Genomic DNA, 22401 nt, shown 5'->3' with positions numbered 1-22401 from the left:
TGAACTGCAGCCATTTTATCACACACCTATGCTTTGCATCATAAAAATGTATGTTTTAATTACCACACGTGTTTGTGCTCAGATTAACTGTGGCCCACATTTTCCTCCATTCTAGCTTATACATGATGGTAATTTATATAATTTAAGGTATCTGAATAAAGAGGCTGAAAAGTGTGGTTTGAAAAATCGAGCGCAAACCACATTTTTCAGATTTTTAGGCTGTAACACAACAAAATGTGTAAAAAGTGTGAATTTATGCGTTGTAATTTCCGATAAAGTAAGTCAAGCTGCTAAAATGGCCCAGTCTACTACCTGACTTGTATCCATTTCAAAATCTATGGAAAGAACTGAAGATCGTTGAAGGAACCCACAGAACTACACCTGAAATTACACCTGAAAATCACATCTAAATTTTCATTATCTATTAAAGCTTTTCCACAAAGAATTTAAAACATTTTTGAAAGTATAAGCTTCATACATTTCCTCTGTTACTCCATTATTTGCCAATAACTTCATTTGTGACTAACTTGTTTAGATTATTTTGTGTATGCGGATTTCTTAGGTTGTTGCAGGCATTTTGTGAATATAAGTTAACTGATTTGGTAAATACCTATTTTACTCATTGTAGAGAAAACATTGCTTCATCCTGATGGGAAAAGTTATCTTTCAGATGATGCAAAACACTTTCAGGTGGTGCTTGGTGTCACTGTTATGCTACGTCCGCAAACTATGAAACTCAGCTATGATGTACAACAAGTTCCCACAGATACAAGATGTTTCTATCTATCTGTATAGTAGATCGTTAAATGTTTTAAAAGTTAAATCTGCAGGAATGCATAAGCCCATGAGCTGGTTCTGCATGCCGTGGCATTAACATGTTTAGAAAGTTACAGCAGGCATAATTCAGAGCTGCATCTGCATTACGTGTCACTGAAAGGACTGCATTTTGGCCCGCAGCTCCTACCGTCGCTTTTTTCTGTTTTCACTGTTTGTTGCACTAAACGGCGTCGTATAGGTCCGTGTTGTGTGTATACAGAGCGTTGGGTTTTGTTTTTTTCTCTCTTTTTTTTTGTTTAAAAAGTGTATGTGTGTGTTTTTTTATTTTTTTTGTGCATGTAAGGTCCTCATGGTTTTACACACCGCGGTCTCCCTCCACTCTCTACTGGAGCTAAAAGCCCCGAAACAGAACGGTAATTGCCCAATTAGGGCCCTCGCTCTGTGGGCCGCAGAGCACTATGCGCCTCCACATGCTCACAGAGTCAGATAATTGAGCTGAAAGCAAATGAACGGATGGCAGACAAACAAGCTACTAGAAAATAATTACTTGGAGTGTTTCTTTTCAGTACCTGTACAGCGAATTTCATTATTGTCAATAGCCTCTAAAGCTGCTCGAAACCGTGGTATTTGTCATTTTCATAGAGACTTGATAATGACATTAATTTGTCTTAATGGGTTGGTTCTATTGTTAAAAATAGTAAAATGAGCAGAAATTGTCTTTCCTCAGCAGGTAGAGAGGACTTCACCACACTCCCGTCAGGCATGAGGAGATAATTTGGTGTGCTTGTCAAATTTCCAATAATTTGTTATATGGAACATGAGTAATGCTAATACCATTAATGTCCATTTTCCTCTAAATTCATTACTGCCCTTTTTCCCTTTTATGTTTTTAATGCCTGTGCCATTTTTTTTCTGTGCTTCAAGAGGTTATAGCAGGACTGGTAATAAACATGCACATTTAGCCCTTGGGCTCATGCATACACAGGAAAACAGAAATAAACACATCATTTAATAACCTGTAAGACATGCCTGTCATCAATCCTCCTGATGTGTGTGTGTCAGACTAATGCATTATTCAGATTGTTACGGGCTGGTTATGTTTGAAATAGTTACAATATTGGCTTTAAATTATCAACTGGCAAATATGCAACAAAAATCTATTTTCTGGTGCTGTGGCAACATAGGATGCATTTTACGCAATCAAAAATATGAATTATGTATTCCTAATACAGTGAACATACAGTATATGAGTGGCAGCACACCATCTTTTTTCTTTTCTTCCTCCTTTATTTTCAAATAAATAAAATTTCAACAAATAGAGAAACTCTAAAATGAATTACAGTTTTTATTTACATTTTAATTAATAGAAAAACCATGTTGAATGTATTTTATATCCTTCTAATTAATCCGAAAATGTTTTTTTATGGCATTATAGGAACCTAATCTTTTATGCAGTTGCCCACGTTTTTGCGTGCATCCACTGGTATTTTATCTTTTGTTCGTCTTTGGAAAGAAGACGAATATTCATCACCAGTCTGGTTTACTCCGAAATATCAATTTTACTTGAGTCAGAAAAAAAAAACATGTTTGTAACATTAAAGGTTTACTTCAAATCTCCACATTTCAATAAGATGAATAATGCTGGGCTTAACTGTACATGTAACTTAAACTGATCTTAGCAGAATATTGTAACATGAATTTGTCCATTTTAGTTAGAAAACAAAATGTCTTAACATGAGTCTGAGCTCACAAAAAGTGAGCATATTTATATGCATTTCAGTCAATGGATCCATGACAACACCAAAGTCTGAAAATAGTAAAAATGAGAAAACACAAAATTTGGATTTGGTTATTTGTCTACAAGTGTATATATATATATTTACAATAACTTCAATGACGTGCATAAAAAGATGAAGAAGCTAACTGGATGAATACAAAAGTATTTTCAGAAAAAAAGAATATTATGGAGGAAATGCTGGATATTCACACTTTAAAAAGAAACTCTCTTGACATTCTGATAAACTTCAGAATGTCTAGAAGAATGTTTTGGTGAAAGATGTTTTATACAGTTTCTTTTTAATATTTAATGATGTTAATTTATTTGTCTTGTGGAAAATCTCATCAATCCTCTGTCTCTTCCTCCACTGATATACATTTTTATTCTTGAGAATGTAAAGTTAATAGCATAAATGTATCAATATCTAAACGACTTTGGGATGATTAGAGATTACTTATTGAACTGTCATATTGCCATTGAATGTGTTGATAATGACCCTTAGACAGATCAGTGCTCAGAAATTTTTTCAGAAAGTGTTTTAATAGCCTGCAGAGGGCGCTAGTAAATGATGTAATAAAATAGCTTTAGACAACTTCTGGCTAAAACTCTGAAGCTTAAAGTGACTGAGCAGAAGACATTCCTTCCTTGTGTCCTACTTTCTTACATACCTTATTCCACTTTATTATTTATTTCCAGGTTCCAAATGACCACCTTCCTTACATAATGGTAATTGTGATTATTTTTTTTAAATCATCCTTTTGCAAAAAAAATAAATAAATAAATGGGTCATTATTTTAGGCAGATGACAATATATATTTCCTGCCTACTGTAGAAAAAATATAATTTATAAATTCATGGCACATACATGTATGTGCCACTTATCCACACCCCAAGTTGTGTGTGGATAAGTGGGGTAAACAAAATTTAAATACAAAAATGTAATTAATCTGCTTGAAGTTTGGGTGATACAGTTAAAGTTTACCTTATAAAAAGATGAAAAGTAAAAAATATCAGTATCTAAAAATATTTTCATAGTGCGATGTATAACATAGTAATGCATTGGTAGGACTAGATTTAGGTGTAAAATGTTTTAATATGTTTTTACACTCGGCACATACCAATACATGGTAACATATATTTTATTTTTCTCCACAAAAAACAATAAATCCCAGTGTGTCTTAAACTGCAACTTTATTGAAAAACAGGAATTGGTTCATGGGGTTGAGTTACATGTTGTGGTCTAGTATCAGTATGTGTGTGTAAGTAATGGAGGAAAAATGCAAATACACTACAAAAAGAGATTGGAAATTTAATCACTTACTATATTTTTGCAAATGACTCCCATTTACTTGTGGTGCCAAAGTTAAAGAAAATCTATTTAGTTAAATATCTGTTAGTGTCTAGAAAAAGGCTGTCTGTGTTTAAATGATAATGAGATCATTTATATCCTCAACATTCCTTTGTCAAATACAGTAATCATATGTTTCAATGTTGTTGTTTTTTTTCATCTTTAACTAATAAGTTAGTGTTAATTAGTAAATTATTTGACTCGTTTTAGACATCTGGCCTGAGGTTTACATAAAACCACTTCCTAAATATATAGAAACACTTTTCAGTCATACTCTTGTGAGCCTCAGCAGCTGCTTCGTTTGCTTATGCAATGGTCCGGCTACGCTAACCTGTGATTTCAACATTACATATCAGAATCAGTGCAGCATAGACTGCTGTAATGTTACAGCAATATTTCATATATTGCTGTAACATTACTGTTGTAATCTTTGAGCTCAAATATTACTATCTATTTTACATTACCTAATCTTTGATTTGCTTAATATCCTTGATCAATATCTACTTTAAGCATTTAATTATGAAACCATCTCTCTATAACATTGGATAGAGTTGCTGCCAGTGATGTTCTGGTTGCTTTGTCCACCCATAATGCTTTCAGTAAAAAAAAAAAAAGAAAAAGAAAAAGTGTTAATGTGTATATAAGTGGTACTTCAGCCTGTATTTAGCTGTATATGAGTCCTTTAATATTGTGTGGAATGTCATAGAGTGCTGCAAGTACCAAAGGATCATTTGTTTGACTTGATGATTGCACTGATGATTCATTTGTGAGGCCTGAAATCCTTTTGGAGATTCTTATGTAACACTCTGTTGAATAATACTTTTTAAATAGAGGCACTTTTGCTTCACTCATGGCCACTGATGGAATATCGAGTCTGAGTGTTGAGAATCTTGGGATGTTACGCGCCAATAGAGGAAAGGGTTCGCAAAGAGCACAGAAATAAGGTACCGTAAATAGAAATTGTGCTTTGGAAGTGCCTTGGAAAACAATTGATATGTTGTCTTTTGCAAATGCTACCTCTTAAACTGCTTTGTACACGACTCTCTTTGTTCGACTTGGCAACATCTTTGCAACAAATGACTGCCAATGTGAACTGAACCGACATTCTTACAAAAAATCTCTGTTGACAGTTAGCTGCTAAAATAAACAACAACTATATTGATACCACTACAGGTACTTCACATCTTTCAAAACACAAATGGTGAAACGTTTAAGCTTTTGCATTTAGCAGCCTTATAATTGAAATTACTGTAAACTTTATAATTCTTACCATACTAGATAGCATGCCTTAAGTCTTTGCTTGTAGTTCCGCTTTTGGTCTTCTCTTGTTGCATTTCACCATACAGAGAGAGTGACCTTTGACCATTTCCCTTTGCACAATCTCTCTACCTCATCATTAGCTCTGGATCCATGCTCTCTGCTCTTCACCTCACCCTGGGGGCTGAAATCATCATGGAAGAAGGTTGATTTTGTGTCCACTGAACTCTTTCTCTGTTGGTTTGGCGATATGTTTTGGATTATTATCCTGTTGAAAGACAGTCTGATGACCCTTTTTTCACCGACGAGAGGCCGGCAGAGTTTTGTAGAAAATGTCCTGATATTTCAGAGAGTTCATGAACCCATGCACTCCGACAAGCTTCTCAGGGCTTTGAGAGAAAAATAAGCCCACAGCACTTCAGATCCTTCTCCACACTAAATAGTGGCCATGAGGTACTTTTTCACATCATCGTTGTTGTTTCAATAGGAGAATTTCTCGCTGAAAAGCTCCGTCTTAGTGTCGTCTAGCCATGTCACACTATTCCAGATGAAGTTAGAGAAGCATTTGGTAATTTAATAATTATCCTGCATATTTTGCATTTGATTAGGTTGTCATGGTTGTTATGAAGACTTGGCAACTCCAAGATGCCACTCTTTGCCAGAGTTATCCACCAGTGAGTTAGATATTGTTTCCTTCTCCATAATATAAATACATTTTAATATTCTCTCAGCTTTGATTCTCACAGTTATGCTTCTAAAACACTATTTTTAGATGCCGCCTTATCTTTACTGGTTAAAGAAAGGCTAAGAGAAAAGTGCAGCCTTGTTGAAAATGTTATTAAATTAATCTGTCCGATTTATGTGTATGTGGTGCAATTTTATTAAAAGTAAGCGATCCAGAAAAATGCATTTACATATTAAAAGAAGAGTTTAATTGCTGGAAAACTTAGAGTTAGGGTTGGGGTTAAAGATGAATAAAAACATATATTCTTTTTTCAAATTTGAAACTTATATTGTTTTAAAAAACATCTGAGAGATGCTGGACCTCTTTCCGATCAGAAATAAACTTTTTAGTGTGAAATAACTTTAAATGTTTGTTGACCTTAACTGATGCTTTTTGTTGAGTAAAATATATGTAATTTATTATGTTTTTTTTTTTTTTTTTTTTTTGCAAAATATACACATCAGGCAGTTTTCTTTCCCACATTTCAAAGTTGTTATTTAAATATTTATTATCCCTTACTACATGTCTTCTAAATTTATTATATCAGATTTTATTCCACATAGAACGCGACAGAATTTTAATACAAGATTTACATTTATTTAATTACTTTGCAAAGTCCGATCATATAATTGGTGCTTGGTTGTATCTACTAGACTTTATTATGAAAGAGAAACTAAATTACCGAAGCTACTCTCTTAACATTAAGCAAGTATCTAAATTAAATTTAAAGGACGTCCCAAGAATCTCATTTGAATAATTCATTGATGGTGTATCTCCACCTGCTTCTGCCTCCGAGTCAGTGTCTAAATCTGTGTGACGGAGAGGCTGAATAGTGATGTGTGACACACTCCCGATGAAAAATAACAGTGTCCTTTAGATCCTCACAACAGCTGATGAAGAATCACTGACTTTTATTGGCGCCGAATAAAAGGATGGGATGAAAGAGTCAAAGGCTGAGGGAGAGAAAGAGGGATTCAGAGGGAGGGACGGAGGAGTGCAAAACAAGGCCCCATCCATCACAGGAGTTGAGAAGACACATTCCAGTGCCCTTAGCAAGAGGATACATTCACTCAAAGTCACAAAGGAGGGTGAATCTGAGAGAAGCTGGGAGGGGCATCCATCAATGCACAACCTCTCCCTTGAGCTGTCTGTGAGCACAAACTCAATGTGCTTTTAAAGTCCAATTCACTTCTTTCTATAGGCATGACAAATGTACATTTTGCTGCAGAAGAATATGTTCATACTCAAAACAATTGAGGGGAAGAAAAAAAAACTAAATCAAGGATGGTTGAAAATGCTTTTCCCACTCCTCTCCTCTCCTCTCCCTCCCTCTTTCCTTCCATCTCTCTTCTCTGTCTCTATGTCCCCCTCAATAATCGGAGCCGGAGAAAGTTGAGGTCGGGGTCTGCAGCACATCTCTGCTGCCTGGCAGAGTTGGTGGGGATTTTAGGGTGGAGGGAGCAGGTGATGGCTTTCTGGAGTGCACTCATTTACACTCCTCCCTTTCTCTGTCTGAGCACCGTGAAGAGGTGGGAGAGATGAGGGGCCACCTCCTCTCGCTCCTATGAGCTGCACCTGCCAGGGGGTAAGATCAATTGTGAACTTTGACCTTGTACCTTCCACAATGCCCAATTATCACATGCAGCATGTAATATATACACCGTACATCAAGAGTGAGTAAAATATGTAGAACATGTGCAACTACAGAATTATTCCTTTTATCGATTTTTTGCTTTATCAAATGGGAATGTGACATATTAGTTAAGACGCCAAAAGCTTTCTGGTTCACAAAAAACATGGAACTTTGCTGTGGCTCAAAAAGGACTTTTAGAAACTGATTAGGTAATTTATTCTTTTTAAAACTACACTTAGTACATGTTTTAATGAAATAAACCAAAATAAAGCCTCAAAAATTATGAAAAAAAAAACGGATCCAGTGAAAGTTACCTTTGATCAAACTTTGCAGAGCTAACAGAGCTCAAAGAAAAGATCGAATCTATTTGTTATAACCACACCACAGAAATGCACTTTAATGGGTTAACAGTATAGACAAATATAGAGTGCTTTTGAAAAGTATCCAACCCTCTTTAACTTATTTTGTCACATTACATCCACAAAATTCAGTCTATTTTACCTTGATATTAATTGAGAGATCAACACAAAGGGATGCATGAAGTAAATATTTTACTAATATAATCCTGCATTTGTATGCAGATGACTTTGCTGTTATACTGCTAAATAAAAAGGTAACAAATTGTCTTCAGGAGTCAAATAAGGGAAGGTAGCAAACATGAAGAAAGTCGTCTGGTCAGATTAGACCAAAACTTAAATACTTGGCAAAAAGCTGTGTGTGGCAGAAAACTGACACTGCAGATCAACTTTAACATATCAGCCCTTTGGTGAAATATGGTGGTGGCAGCATCATGATGGGGGGATTATTTTCTTGAGCAGGTACAGAGAAGCAAGTCGGAGATGATCAAAATATGGCTGCATACAAGACAACACTGGAAGAAAGACTGGAAACCCATCAGACAAGACAACCAACATGGAGACCAGAAACCTGTTAGAAAGGAAGGTCAAAGTTTAGACTTTCATCAATTTAAAGAATCTGATGTGTACTCTGCTGAAAAACTGAAAATTTGTGCACTGCCTTCACTTGAGCTGGTATATTTTTGGATATTTAAATTGCGACCATCTTGTAAATTCTCAGACTCTACCCAGTGATGCTTCTTTCCCATGGAATGATGTTGGTGATTACATTTTAAATCCACAGATCTTTATATCCAAGAACACTTGCTACAAAAGTGACAATGCTGTGAAAGTTTTTATATAAATGCACCATAATCTTCATTTATCTAAAGCGATTGCTCATGCAACTTTCCATTATCGGTAATATACTCATAACCTCTCCACTTCAAGAACTCCACTTCAAAAGACGTCTAAAAAGAAAGTGTTTCTGTGACTCAGACGCCTCACTTAATGTTGTTAAGCGTTTTCTGAGAAGCAAACCTCTTGGGCCCCTTTTCTTTCTTTTTTTTATCACTTCATACTGCTGGCAGCTCATTTTTGACAGCGAACTGGGTACAAATGGTTATTATTCAGTGTGATGAGAGCCATTTGGGGTTTTGTCAGGACCCAGAGTAGTGTGAAAGTTGGTGTCAGTGGACCCCTGGCCTGGACTGACTCAAAGCCAGTGTGTTTGTTCCTATGGTAATGGAGAAAAAGTAAGCAACTCCCAGCAGCATCCCGCCGCGTGTCGCCTCCTCAATAGAGCGCATCTGCAGAAAACGTGGGACCCTTAGAGATGGGCAGTGACCCGTCATTGCAACGGCTCTCACATATATGGCTGCATGTAGACGCTGAATTAGCCTAAACCTCCCTTTCACGCCGCTGACGTCATAACTCTTGAGGGAAAGTTGAGACCGGGCCATATATTCCCCCGATTTGATAAAAGCTGAGTGTGGGACAAGAGCGGGAAAAAAGGCTGTTGCAGAGGTCATTAGGATGAAGGAGAGGGAGAGAAGTGAAATATAACAACTGCAAAGTGGGTGAGGGGGGTTTATTCAAACAAAAGCTTGCTTCAGATCAGAAAGATTCCAATGGAAATGAGAGAAGAAAAGAAGATAATGACTTATAAAAATCACACAAGGCCCCTGCTTTTCCTCGTGCAAACAACTCTTTGGTCATCACTCTGAGCAGAAGAACTTCCTTTGCTTCAGATAATCAAAATTTAATTAATAAATCCAAGGAAGTAAGGGCTTAAAACCCAGTTTGTTTCAAGCTTAGAATAACGTGTTTTTAAAATGTAAGATTCTATGTTTTCTGTCAAACCTTTGTGCTGTGGAATGACAAAAAGAAAAACATTTCTAAAACAATTGTGACTCCTGAAAGGAGACTAATGTGAGATGAATGGAGAGGAAATGGGCCAGACTGCAGGGGGCCATTAAAAGGAAAGTCATAAACTTAAAGAGAACCTAGTTTCCTGTAAGGGTGCTTTTCCCGCAGCTTGTTCTCATCCCGCTTCGAAACGGGGTATTTACTAAAATGGGGGTAATCATGAGCCGCTCAGCTGAAAATGGGTAAGTAATGGTTGCATGAGTACATTTTTGTGGGAGCGTTTATTCCACCCCTCCTTTTTCCCTCCTGCTCTAACTGTCTGACCTCCCTCCTCCTTAACTCTTACCCCCCTCTGTGTTTTCCCATGGGCCTCCAATTGATTCAATTATGTGAACAAACAAATACCATATGCTTCTACTCAACCATTCAAACCACTCCACAACGACTAGACACGCTGATGCACTCATTTACCAGATAAATAACGGGATGAGGCAAAAATTTTTTTTTCTTCAGTACTGATCATTTCGTCTGAATTAATTTGGAAGATGCTATCGGGAACATCAGAGAAACCCAACATGAAAACACAGTGAAAAAGCGACTTAAGGGAGGAAAGCAGCGAAAAGGAGGGTGGAGCAGAAACGTTCTGCGTCTGCAGTTCAGTGCTGTTCTCCTAACTTCTCCTACGATTCGGCCGTCAGCGTGAAGCTCGGCGAAGAGAAGTGCAGCAAACACAACATCGGCATTCTTTAACTTTTGGTCGCTGTGGGACTGTCGGTGAATGGGCAGCGGGGAACAAAGCGGGTAGGGGGAGCAGTTTGGATGAAGGCACTATTGCTGCCATCCCCAGCACTTTGAACAACTTGTCAGCAAAGACACTGAAGAAACTGCGTTCTGTCACATTTGTGTACAAACCCCTTGAAAGCGCTTGCTGACCTGCCCATATCCTTTTATTGAGGTTCAAATGGCAAAAGACGTCCATTGTGTCTCGGAGAGTTCATTAAATTCATTGGTTTGACCTGTTATTTCTAGGCCAAAAGTCTACTGATTTGGAAAAATGTGAGTCAGCCACACCGCAATAGCAGACTGACCTCCGCAGGGTAACAAACCCTTTTGAAGAGTGTTTCAAGGCTTTTATATGAATGGGGTCAGAGGGGAGGTTTGAAGCATATCCACAGCAGAACCAATGGATTTACATCAAAAGGGAATTTAAAATCATCCAAATATATTTAGTCCACTAATCACTTTTCATGTATTATTTTTTTGGTCAGATCGATTTCTTTAAGCGTGAGGACACTGTGAGAAGCACTGCAACTTTTTCCTGAAACGACGCCGTGCGAGAAGTCAGCAGATAACCAAACGTTTTGTCCCCAAAGACTGACAGGGAAGTTTGGGAGTAAATACATTCAACTGCTTTAGTTCTCACAGCATCTTCACATTTAGATGTAAATAGGCTCATTAGGGAGGCCACACTGTTACGTTTGCATCTTCTCCTCATTTGTTCTTGTCAGAGAGGCCAGCGCCCACGGCAGCTCCCGGGTTTGTTTGTCAAACATTTGTTGCACATTGGCAATTCTTTGTTCTAAACTGATAATCTTTTAATTAAACATACTCTGTTCCTAAAAGATTTTCCAAAATGCAATGATGATGCTATGTGTGAAACATTTTGCATAGTTTCAGCAATCTTTAAAATCATAATTTTTTTTTATGCAAAGGTTAAAAGTCTTTGAGTTCCTGATTGCTAAATGTATGTCTAAGACTCTGGACATGTACTTAGAAATCCAAATTAATCATGTAAATTGTGAGTTTACTTTCCCTGAGAGGGGAGAAGACACGGATCACTTAATAAGGTTAAACATTAAGGTTAAACATTAATGTTTAAACACTTAGTAATGTGTTTAAACATTATTAAGCTAAAGATAACAATGTCTTCAGCTTAATAATGCTAAAGAAAACCTTTGTTTTCTAGGCCTTTCAAAAACACTATAGTTATATTTCATGTTTATTTGTTTATGTCTTGCTTGTTATAGGTGCATTATGTACCTTTTATAAAGAATATGTTTTTTTTACATATTTTTAAGGCTGTCACCATGTCGCTATCTTTTCCTCATTGTGTATTTATTTTAATGTATTATTCAAAACAAGTCAATGTTTTCAATCTGTTTAAGTACTAAAGCACGTCTTCTTTTTACATACACATCTGTTATCTGTTTCTGTCATCAGTAGATGTTGGTGAACTGCGTGGTATTTTGAGCTGAGATTGTCAGCGTGGTTTAGTGGTGAGGATGCACCAAGCAGCAGCTCTTGACCTGGTCTCAAACACATCGGAGTGGCTCTACAACAGACCCAGGCATAAATTAGAGAGCCACATATATCACAAGAGGACTCAGTGTAAATCTAATCAAATAGTCTGAAAACCATCTGGGTGGTTTTCAGACTGTCTCTGCATTCTGGTTGTCTTTCTCAAGAGAAAATGAAGGTCTTTTTTGACTTATAATAAAGGTTTTTTGTTTTGTTTTTTACAAAATTAAAATCTTATCAAAATACAAGATGTGTTCTTACTATTCATTTAGGTGCTACAGGTACAGCTGTAAAAACATATGGTGTTGTGTAATTTGTGAATTCATGCCCAACTGAGGTGGAAAGAGTCGAGGGAACTGTACCACATTTGCTCAAAAAATAATTGATTAACCCCAAGAATTTTGGGAAAATATTCTGTGAATTGAGGCTAAAGTGGAACTTTTTGGAAAGTGTGTATATAAGACGGTCAAACATGGCGATGGTAGTGAGGTGGTTTCCTTTACATCTTCTTGACTTGACTGCCTTGCTGTAATTCATGGATGTATGAACTAAAATCTCTTCCAGAAGGTCCCAAAGGAGAATGTTTGGTCATTAGTTAGTGACTTTAAGTTCATGCCAGCTCAAAAAAATTTATATTTTATAGTCTTCTTGCCTCAACTCATGCTTAAGATGCTGTGGTACGACGATAAACAAGGTGTTTATGTTTTGCAAATCCCAGAATTAGTCAGAATTTCAGACTTTATTCAATTTAAAAGCAAAAGTCTCTTGATCTGAGCTGAGTTTATATAGATCATTAAATAATTTTATAATTTTCCAGCAGAGAAGACTTGATCATCTCTACTATTGTATGTACTCACTGCCCTTATTGATGTACAATGATTTGGAAAAAAATATTGTGAGCAAGACCCTTAAAAAACTTCTTTTTTTTTAAAAGCAGCATTAAAATCCCTCTTAAGATCATTTAATCATCATAATCAATCCTGTGATGAACAAGGAGCCTGTTGAGTCAACAAAGAGACATTATTCCCATGTGAGTCTTGAATTGATGTTGTCTCCTCATCGATGAAGGGTCTGAATTCTGATAATTGTTTATAACATTCACACAGCAAATAAAACAAGCGCAAATGGTAATGCAATTTGCAAAAAGAGAATTATTGGAAATAAATCGGCTTTCCCACAGTATGGGGTTATTTTCAGCACGAACTGTTACAACAAAGAAGTAATAAACTTTACCATAAAATGGAGCAACACTTCTAATGGAAACATATTTGGAGGTTTTCAAAGTTCATCTAGTGGATCATTTAATTAGTGGTATTTTAATTTTAATCAAATGTGATGCCATATCTTTAATTCAACTCAAAAAAATTGACGTTATGAACATAAATGTCTGTAGCCATGTTGTTTTCTCCCCATAGGTTCACCTGTAGAGGCCTATATCTGTCACTTTATGCTCCTTCCGCTGACAGCTTCTCTTTGTCCACTTCTCTCTCTCTCTTTAGGATTCATTAGTCCCTATAGACTCCAGCAGCCCAAACATATTGCACCATTCAGCTGGTGCTTATGTGTCATCTGTTATCTATTGGACTGGTGTTTCTGGTGAGCATATGAATGATAATCAGGCCTTTGTGTGTCCGTGGAGGTGCAGCGGGATCTGCAGCTTGTGATGTTGCCTCGGGGGGAGATTAGGAGGGGCAAACCGGCCCTCTGTGTCACGTCGCCAGTCACAGCACCCATCCGCGGCTGTCCCAAACCCCAGTGGGACCTTAAATCCTGTTACACTGTCAGCTAAAACCATCACTTGTATTAAAGATGTGTGGGTGTTTAAGTGTGTGTACATATTAAGCGAGGGGGTATAATGTCTTAAACTATGAATTATTCATTCCAAAAAGAAAAGGAGATATTGACTACATCTCCATAAACAGACTGCTCTCTTTATGTCATCAGGCACGAGATCTTTGGTTATAATTGCGTAAAAGAGCCCAGTGAAAATGCGTTCCACCAGCGGCACAGCAGGCAGTGGTCAGCGTTATCATCAGGGTCGAATTTGAGTGATGGCAATTGTTCCGTCCTAATATCTTATAAATAATTTACAATATCAGGGGCATTGCTTCCCCCCAGAATCAAACAGTTATGTTAAAACGTTTTCCCAGCTGCTTGTTGAACACGCTTTAAAAGGAGAAATTTGGAGGGTGTTAAACATTGGCCATTGAAATGACTTCAAATTTAATTAAGCACATTAATTAGTTTTAGTGATATTAGCTTCTTCAGCTGGTAACAAATTTGTTGCTTTAGTCGTATTCTTTTTGTGCAACAATTAGGTTTAAAAGCAAGGCTAAAGTCAAACATAACAGCAAGCTGAACTATAAGAAAATAATTCTGGAGTCAACATGTTGGTTAAGTTAGATTGTATTTATTGTCTTTTGCAGAGAACAATAAAGTTGGGGGTTTTTTTGCGATGAAACTTGATTCAGTATGTAAGTTGAATAAAAGTCAACACAAACTTATGATTGAAATAGAGTTTTGGAGATAAAAATAAAACTTGTATCCAGCTTCTGCTAGTGTAATCTGGTTGACTGACCACTAATGCTGATGCTAGCAAAAACCTTTTTAAAATGAAATTAGGGAAAGTATTACATTAATTTAAATTGTAACCAGGTTATGAAAGTATTGTTATGAAATTGGTCAACTTTAACAACATTAACCTTATTTTGGTAACAAATCTCAGCCACAGATTTAAATTAGAATTGAACTGATTATGTTGGTTCACTTGGTTGTTATTGTCAAAATGTGGGAAGGCCAGCTGGGAATGGCAAGGCTGATATGGGTTGTTATATGAGGTAAGCTCATTAAAAGTTTTAAACTGTTATAAAAACGGGCATGTTTGCAGGCCTGCGATGGACTGGGTCACCTGTCCAGGGTGACCCCGCCTCTCGCCCGAAATGTCTCGCTGTAGAAAGGCACCAGCACCCATCCTGACCCCACAAGGGTGTAGGAAAAAGGATGGACGTTTGCATCCTGCTGCAAGTGGTAAAGCTTGCATCAAGCTGTAATTAGTTTAGTAATCTTACTATTGCTAATACATTATTTACAATGGCTGAGACATATTTGTTTTTTCAGCTTGATGCAATGAATTTTAGAGGTTTACTTTACTTTTTTTTAAAATCATTTTTATGCCTTAATCACAAATTAATTACCTTTTACAATTGTATTTAACTTTTGATTAAACCGGAGTGAAATCAAATTAGAAAAACAGTGCTAATAAGCTGTTACTTAAGTAATTATCTTATTGTAAGTAAATATGTTTCTAAACCAGGCAGTAATAGTCTTTCAGCTGCAATGTAAAAGTCTTGATTCAAACCTGAAAAAATATAACAGTTTTTTTTTTTTAGTTAAATTGTAACAGTGAGATTTTCAGTGCAGCTTCATGAAACAACATAAGTCCAACTTGTTTATATTTGAGGGGTTATGATACATTGCATTGAGTGAAGTGATTCATTTTCATCTTAACTTAAAACAGTACAATCTTTCTACAACTGTATTGATTCAAATCTAACAGTTTTTTACTGCTGAGTTAGGCTGGGATGCTGCTTTGTCACAAGACAAAAAAAAAACGCAGGTATGGGGGTGATGGTGCATTATCAGAAGTGGCTATAGATGTATCTTTATTTATTTATTTATTTAGCTTCCAGTTTGTGCAGAGGCGCAACAGAGTGGTTATAATGTGAGAGCGCTATTTTCCTCGATTATTTGTCTCAGTAACAAGTGATCATGGGGAGAATGGGATTCTTTGCACTTCTGGCCCGCAGCCTCCAGAGGGAGGTCAAAACTATTTGTCAGTCTCCAGTTGGGATTGCAAATTAGGGATGAGCCTCCCCTGCGTGACGGCCCTGTGAAACCTCTATTCCTATCCACGGGATGACTGCTGTACATAATTTGAAAATTAGGGCCTTTGATAACATCTTTATGTTCGGCAATAGGCTCTGCGCTGCCCCCGCACACAGACTATACCTGCCGCTGGAAAAAAAAAAAAAAAGAAAAGAAAAAAAAAGGGATATTCACTGAATCGTTTATATGTTTGGTCTGTTTTATGTCTGAGCATTCCCACATACACTCAGCCAGAGCTCTTTGTGATCATTTTAGAGCTTTTAACGTCGGGTGACATATTATGACATATCATTAACCTGTCACCTTCATTAAAATTTGAATAAAGGTGTTTCGAAAATCGCTACGAGGCTGAATTGCTAGTGGAAATAAAGAGACAGACTAATTGAAAACTGAAAATGACGCGCAGGGATACAACAGGTTTTCAATGTCGGTGGTTCGGTCTCCTTAGATCGCTTAACTGCTCCTAATCTGGCTTTAATGGCACAACCTAATTATTGAAGATTACTGGTGTAAATGTAAGGCAATGAGCCGCTTTTACGAGCTCAAAACAGACCGCATCACACTGAAATATTGATGCAGCCATTCTAGGACAGAAAGGCGCACTCGGTGAGATCCTTTTACGTTCCTAACCTTATAGAGTTATTTCTGGTGTTGTCTCCTCTAAGGTAGAAAAAATAAATAAATCACACTCCACTCTTTACTCGAACATTACGACTGCGGTCCCTTTGAAGATGTTGTTCAAAAAGGACTTAAAGTGAAAGAAAATGTTTTCCTATTACTTAATTCAATCGGAGCGCAAGGCGGGGGCTTGACGCGCAGCGCGCAGGGCTCCTCTATGACAGAGTCGCCTTTGTTGCGTCTATCCGCCGCTGTCACACACTTTAATTCGACTCTCTTTCTCTCTCATTGAAAGCCCTCCACAATGACATTCAATGAGGGCCGCGGAGTGAAAACCTGGTTATTTTTACATATTCTTTCCCCCTCCGACTCGGCAGGGGCCCGAGCAAAGGAATTAATCACTGCTCTTTAACAGCGCTGCCTTCAGGCAATGACTTGTCCCTTTTTTTGTGCCCAGAAATGACACATTAACCCTAAAATGGATATGCATAAACTTTACATTCAGCTGTTGCGTGTATGTTTATGTCAGTGAAAGAAGCCATACAAGTACAGAAGGTATTACATATAAACCAGTAAAATTATAGGAATTTTAATCAAAGCTGTAAATAGTTTAATCCCAATAATCAACATCTTCATATTGGTAATAAATTGTGTCTAAAATATTTCAGCTTGAATGAGGCATTAGTTCAGTGCTCTCATTCAGTGTGTGTGGAGCTGACCTGAGAACAGCAACACCTGGTCCATGCTCTGTTTATGTCGGCTTATGCGCTATTTTTGAGATGCATGTTCTGACATTTTGGCCAGTCATGTGTAGCATGGGTGACACTCTCCAAAACAGTTAAGAGCAACAGGGTAAAGTCTGGATGTATGTTCATTTTTACAAATATATCCAGATAGACTTGTATAAGGATTGCACTTCTTCTTCTGCTGCCACTTTTGAGTGAAGGCAGATTTTATCCCCAGCACCATTTGCAGTGCATAATAAGAACTGCAGCACATCAGCTGTGTTTTAACTAAAGGTATGAAAGCCAGAAAGTTCAAAGAGGCATCCTTCATCCCCAAATTCTTCAAAGATAGATGCTGCAAAACAACACAATGTGCTTTACACTCCTTCTGGTGAAGCTGTCAGAGTAGCAAAACTAAAGTGTGGAAGTTTCCCTTTATGTTATAGATAGGAACTACAGAAAATAAAGAAGATATTATTCATATCCCAACTTTGACCTTCAGCAGCCATATCTGGTGAACAGATGATGGGGAGTAGAAACCAAGTTCAATGTTGAATAGATGATAATGAAAAAAGCAGCAAAATGTTAAAATTCCATCAATAAACTTGATTTTGTTCAGTATTTCTGAATAGAAACTGAAAGATGTAAAGCATTACTGAAATAGTTATAAACTTTTTCCACATCTTTTCTTTAAAGGTGACATTTAAACTTTATTTCCTAAGATGTGAAAATCTTTTGCAGAGATTGCTTCCATCTATGAAGATCCTGAGTTCAGTTTGAGTAACTTGATTAAACAATAAGTTGAGTACGAACTTAATTTCAGAACATTTCTCAAACGCGAGTCTTATCCTCCTGACTACCAGGAAAAAAAATATTATCCAATCACCATTTTTTTTAAATCCCACATTCTTCGTAAGGTAATAAAAGGTTTTATGCACTTACTTTGTCTCGTCCCATAGAATGTGTTATTACTGATGAACACAATTTTTATGTATTAGAAAAAGATACGAACAAAAGTCCCACCCCTTCATATGTGGTATCATTGAAAAGCCCTAAATGTCCTCTCCAGATACCAAAAGGAATTAATTCAGTAGAATGCAGGGAGTGGGAGATATTCAAGTTTAGAAATGTCCTCTACAGAGGACAAAAATGAACTACTGGTAGTCAGGAGGATAAAACAGTTCCTACCTGAAATATCCAGTCACAATTTGACCCACATAAACATATCATTTGTCTGGTGTTTCCTTGACCAGACAAAAGAGAAGAAATGAACCAACATCCTTATTTGAATTCTAATCCAAATATTAGTCACTGAAATAAAACAAGCAAATTACTCAGATTTGAGTTTTACATTTAAAATCTAATCTGATTAATTCAAATAAAAACTTATATTAATTGCTGATATGTAATGAACTCCAAAATATTAAAAGAAAAAACAAAAGATTTCTATTCAGAATAGAGTTCCTGTGAAACTACCTGCTGCTGGAAACAAACTTAAATGTGTGCTCTGCGAAAACATTTAGGTCTTAGCCTTTACCAATTTAATAAATTCATTGCACCTCATCCTTATAAACTAATGTGGCTTACCGTTCTCTTCCACCAATTAGAATAAAGTTTGACTTAAACAGCACAATAAGCGACATTTTCACCAATATGTTCAGGTTGGAAGAATAATAAAGTGGGAAATAATGTGCTAACTTTGTTTGAGCTCATTGACTATTATTAAACAGTACATTTACGAGATGATATGCTAGATAAAAAGTTTAATAATGAATGAATTATATTTAACACCTTACAGTTATCAGCTGTACAGTGTAAGTTGTCTCGTCTCTCGGTTGTATTTAACTCACCCTGCTTAATATCTCAGAGGAAACTTAACTTAGTTCCCAAATGAAGCAGAGACGCTTTCTCTGGAAATTTAAGCTCGGCACTATGATCGAAATGAGAGTGATGATAAAAGGGAGAATGGGTAGAGCCGCCTCTCTCGGCGTGGGTGGGGCTGACAAGAATAGACTACATTATGCAGTTCATTTAGTTAACAAGTGAAATAATGGGGAAGCGTGCAGTGGGAATGCCTAGAGAAAGGCACAAAACCCTATTGAGAGCTCTCGGCCGCTTGCAGCGTAACCGTCACATGGCCGGACCGAGTCCATCGGCAGCTATTTAAGGCGAGGCCGTGCGCCTTCAGCACCACTTCGCTGTCCACCGCGCCACCGAGAGCACACTGACGCACCGAGTGACGCAACGAGGTTCAGACTACAGCCACGCCGAGCAACAAGTTTCGCAAACATGCCGAGGTCTTTTCTCGTGGATTCCTTGATTTTGAGGGAGGCCAGCGACAAGGGGAGCGAGAGCAGCCCGCCTCTGTTCCCTTACGCGGTGCACTCGCCGCACCACCCGCACGGGCTGCCGGGTTCTTGCCACTCCAGGAAAGCCGGTCTGCTGTGCTTCTGCCCGCTGTGCATGGCCGCGTCCCAGCTTCATCCTTCTCCTCCGACCCTGCCGCTCCTCAAAGCTTCTTTCCCTCCGTTTGGTTCGCAGTACTGCCACTCCGCTCTGTCCAGGCAGCACTCCACGTCAAACAGCGTGAACCTCAGCCACGCTCCAGGGATATACCAAGCTGCGTACACGGTTCCAGACCCAAGGCAATTCCACTGCATCTCCATCGGTGAGTAGAGGCAGATATCACCAAATTTAGATGTCTTGATTTTTTTTTTTTTTTTTTTTTTTTTTTTTTGCTTTACCGGTTTTTAACAGTCTATATTACTTTTTTTTTCAACAGAAAACAACAACGGGAAACTTCAGAGTAGCAAGCGCATGCGTACTGCCTTCACCAGCACGCAACTTTTGGAGCTGGAGCGGGAGTTCACCTCCAACATGTACCTGTCCAGACTGAGGCGCATCGAGATCGCCACGTACCTGAACTTGTCCGAGAAGCAGGTGAAAATCTGGTTCCAGAACCGCAGAGTGAAGCACAAAAAGGAGGGCAAGAGCGGCGGGCAGAGGACTGGATCACACAACTGCAAATGTTCGTCCTTGTCTGCCGCCAGATGCTCGGAGGAGGAGGACGACGACATTCCCGCATCTCCATCCTCGTCAGAAAAGGAGGATGTGGACCTGTCTGTCTCCCCGTAAAAGTCTCACAGAACTACTGCTGTCTGAAATGATTTTTTTATATATCTTGATGAGATTTGAATGCTGCCAAAAAAAAGAATGAAGGAAAGAAAAGAAGGAAGACTGGGCCAGTTGTGTTCAGTCGTTTGTCATTAACAGATATTTAATCAGGGAAATGCTCTGAATTATTGTATAGCTGTATACACGTTGTACGTATTGTATGTAGTTTTTTTCTGAAAACAGTCCATTGTTGTTGCCAATCCGATGAGCACGGTGGACAGATTTGTAAAGACAAATCCCCCAGTCCATAGCAACATTATTATTTGTATATTGGGGGTGGGACAGTTTGGTGAGTATGTGGATTGAACTGTTACTTAAATAAATCTCCACTGTCACATGACCAGGACCACTCTGAAATTATATCTCCGGTGTACCTGAAAAATATTTATTTATTTAAAAATGTTGATACTTGAATAAAAACTATTCCTAAACCGTACAGACTTTGTTATTTTGTGAGATTAATGTTGGACGTTTTGCGCACAAGATTGCGCACAGACGCGTTGCTATGCTCCAGAGAAAGAGCTTTTAAATCCAACATTCAAAAAATATATATCGTGTAGTAAAAACAGATAATTTCTGATTATTAGTGAGATTGTTTTATTTTTTGTAGTGTTTTTTTTTTCAATGAAAATATTTCAACGCAATGGTTTCCAATTTGTGAAAGCGCGCGATTGTGATATGAACTATTGCTCTTTTCAGAGACAAGCATCAATTTCAAGCTATTCTTTTCATGAAAATAATATGTTTCAATATTATCTCATTTAGGCTCAAATTAATGGACACATTGTCGTTTTCAGGAATATTTCAAATTCGTCTAAAACAATTTGGTGGTTACATGCCCAGCATGGGGTTGATCCAACATTCAAACAAACCTTTATTAATGGATGGGAGCACGCTGAAAGTTTTATTTTTCATTTGAACTGATAAATTAAATTCATAATAACCTCTATTGCGCTTCAGAGACAAAAGCTGCATTATGATGGGGCTCTTATACGATGGGCCTTTCCCTGGGGAAAACCAGCCCTCATATCGCTGCCTTCTCTGGCTCTTAAGGGCTCCGTTCAGCTCCGCTGCCAGCTGAAATGATCTGTGTTGTGTGAGCGAGTTAATAATCGCAGCGGGTGTATAAGAGCGTATCTTCAAGATATCGATCTAACATGAAAATAAATGAGGAGTGAGAGCAGTTTTGTGTCCATGACCCAGATTGTTCCCGTTGTCAGAGCAGCTTTTCTCTAAGATGCGGGGCCTTTTTTTTTTTTTTTAGCACCAATACAAATATTCTCTGCTTGACTAATGCTATTTTTTTAATCAAAACATAAACTTAAACAACCTGTAATTATGTTTACCTACCTAAAAACAAAACCTAAAATTAAAGAGTTTGCGGTGCCAGGTTAATTTAGACGCATCATCCATATGGCATAAAGTAATCTTGGTGAATAAAATAAAATAAAAAATAAAAAACATTTTTGGTTAAAGAAAAACAAAAGTAAAAATAAAGATTCTATTTTTTTAGCTTTTGTCATGAAAATATTATTTAATGTACAGAACATACAAACAAAAACAAATAAAAAAAAGTGTTCTAGACGCAGTTTTAGTTTTGTCTGTTTTACGCACCGCTGAAACCAGCATCTGACTCGAGGCTTTGGTTTAGAAATGTGTTTTTCCTGCCTTGAATAGCCTTTGAAGGATGTTTGCTGCAGTAAACTTGCCTCTAACTTTTCTTAAAGAGAGAAAAATCTGTTTTTTAATTGCGTACCGACTATAATCTGCATCTCTGTGTCTGTTATGGATGTTGAGTTTCGCCAGCAAACTTTCCTTTAATGGTTCACTTAAACATTTTTAACAAAACTCTAATATTTGCATTTGTTAAGATATGGGATTAGACTATTTTGTTAATTGCACCATAGAGTCCCCATTTTGCTCACAACGTGCTCTGCAAAGCGCCCTTTATCCATTCAATAGCCCGGGGGTATGCGCCCTG

General features: G+C 37.5%; 1 protein-coding gene across 1 annotated transcript; it reads left to right on the top strand.

Annotated features, from left to right (window-relative positions):
* Nucleotides 1-19178: 19178 nt before the first annotated feature.
* gsx1 (GS homeobox 1) lies at nt 19179-20460 on the top strand. Its single transcript, XM_014992586.2, has 2 exons — nt 19179-19914; nt 20029-20460. The coding sequence occupies exons 1-2, from the start codon at nt 19536-19538 to the stop codon at nt 20379-20381; spliced, it is 732 nt and encodes a 243-aa protein (XP_014848072.2). The 5' UTR covers nt 19179-19535; the 3' UTR covers nt 20382-20460.
* The last annotated feature ends 1941 nt before the right edge of the window (nt 20461-22401 follow it).

This window comes from Poecilia mexicana, unplaced genomic scaffold (assembly GCF_051168715.1).
Source record: "Poecilia mexicana isolate PSO_F unplaced genomic scaffold, ASM5116871v1 scaffold_14, whole genome shotgun sequence".
In the NCBI taxonomy this organism is placed as follows: Eukaryota; Metazoa; Chordata; class Actinopteri; order Cyprinodontiformes; family Poeciliidae; genus Poecilia; species Poecilia mexicana.
The sequence above is the reverse complement of the archived record's forward strand: the minus strand, read 5'-3'. Positions and strand labels throughout refer to the sequence as shown.

What these genes read in the sequence shown, in the direction of transcription:
- gsx1 (XM_014992586.2), top strand. Translation starts at nt 19,536, where the DNA reads ATGCCGAGGTCTTTTCTCGTGGATTCCTTGATTTTGAGGGAGGCCAGC. An exon ending in ATTCCACTGCATCTCCATCG is followed by an intron (nt 19,915 to 20,028) that starts GTGAGTAGAGGC and finishes TTTTTTCAACAG; the next exon opens with AAAACAACAACGGGAAACTT.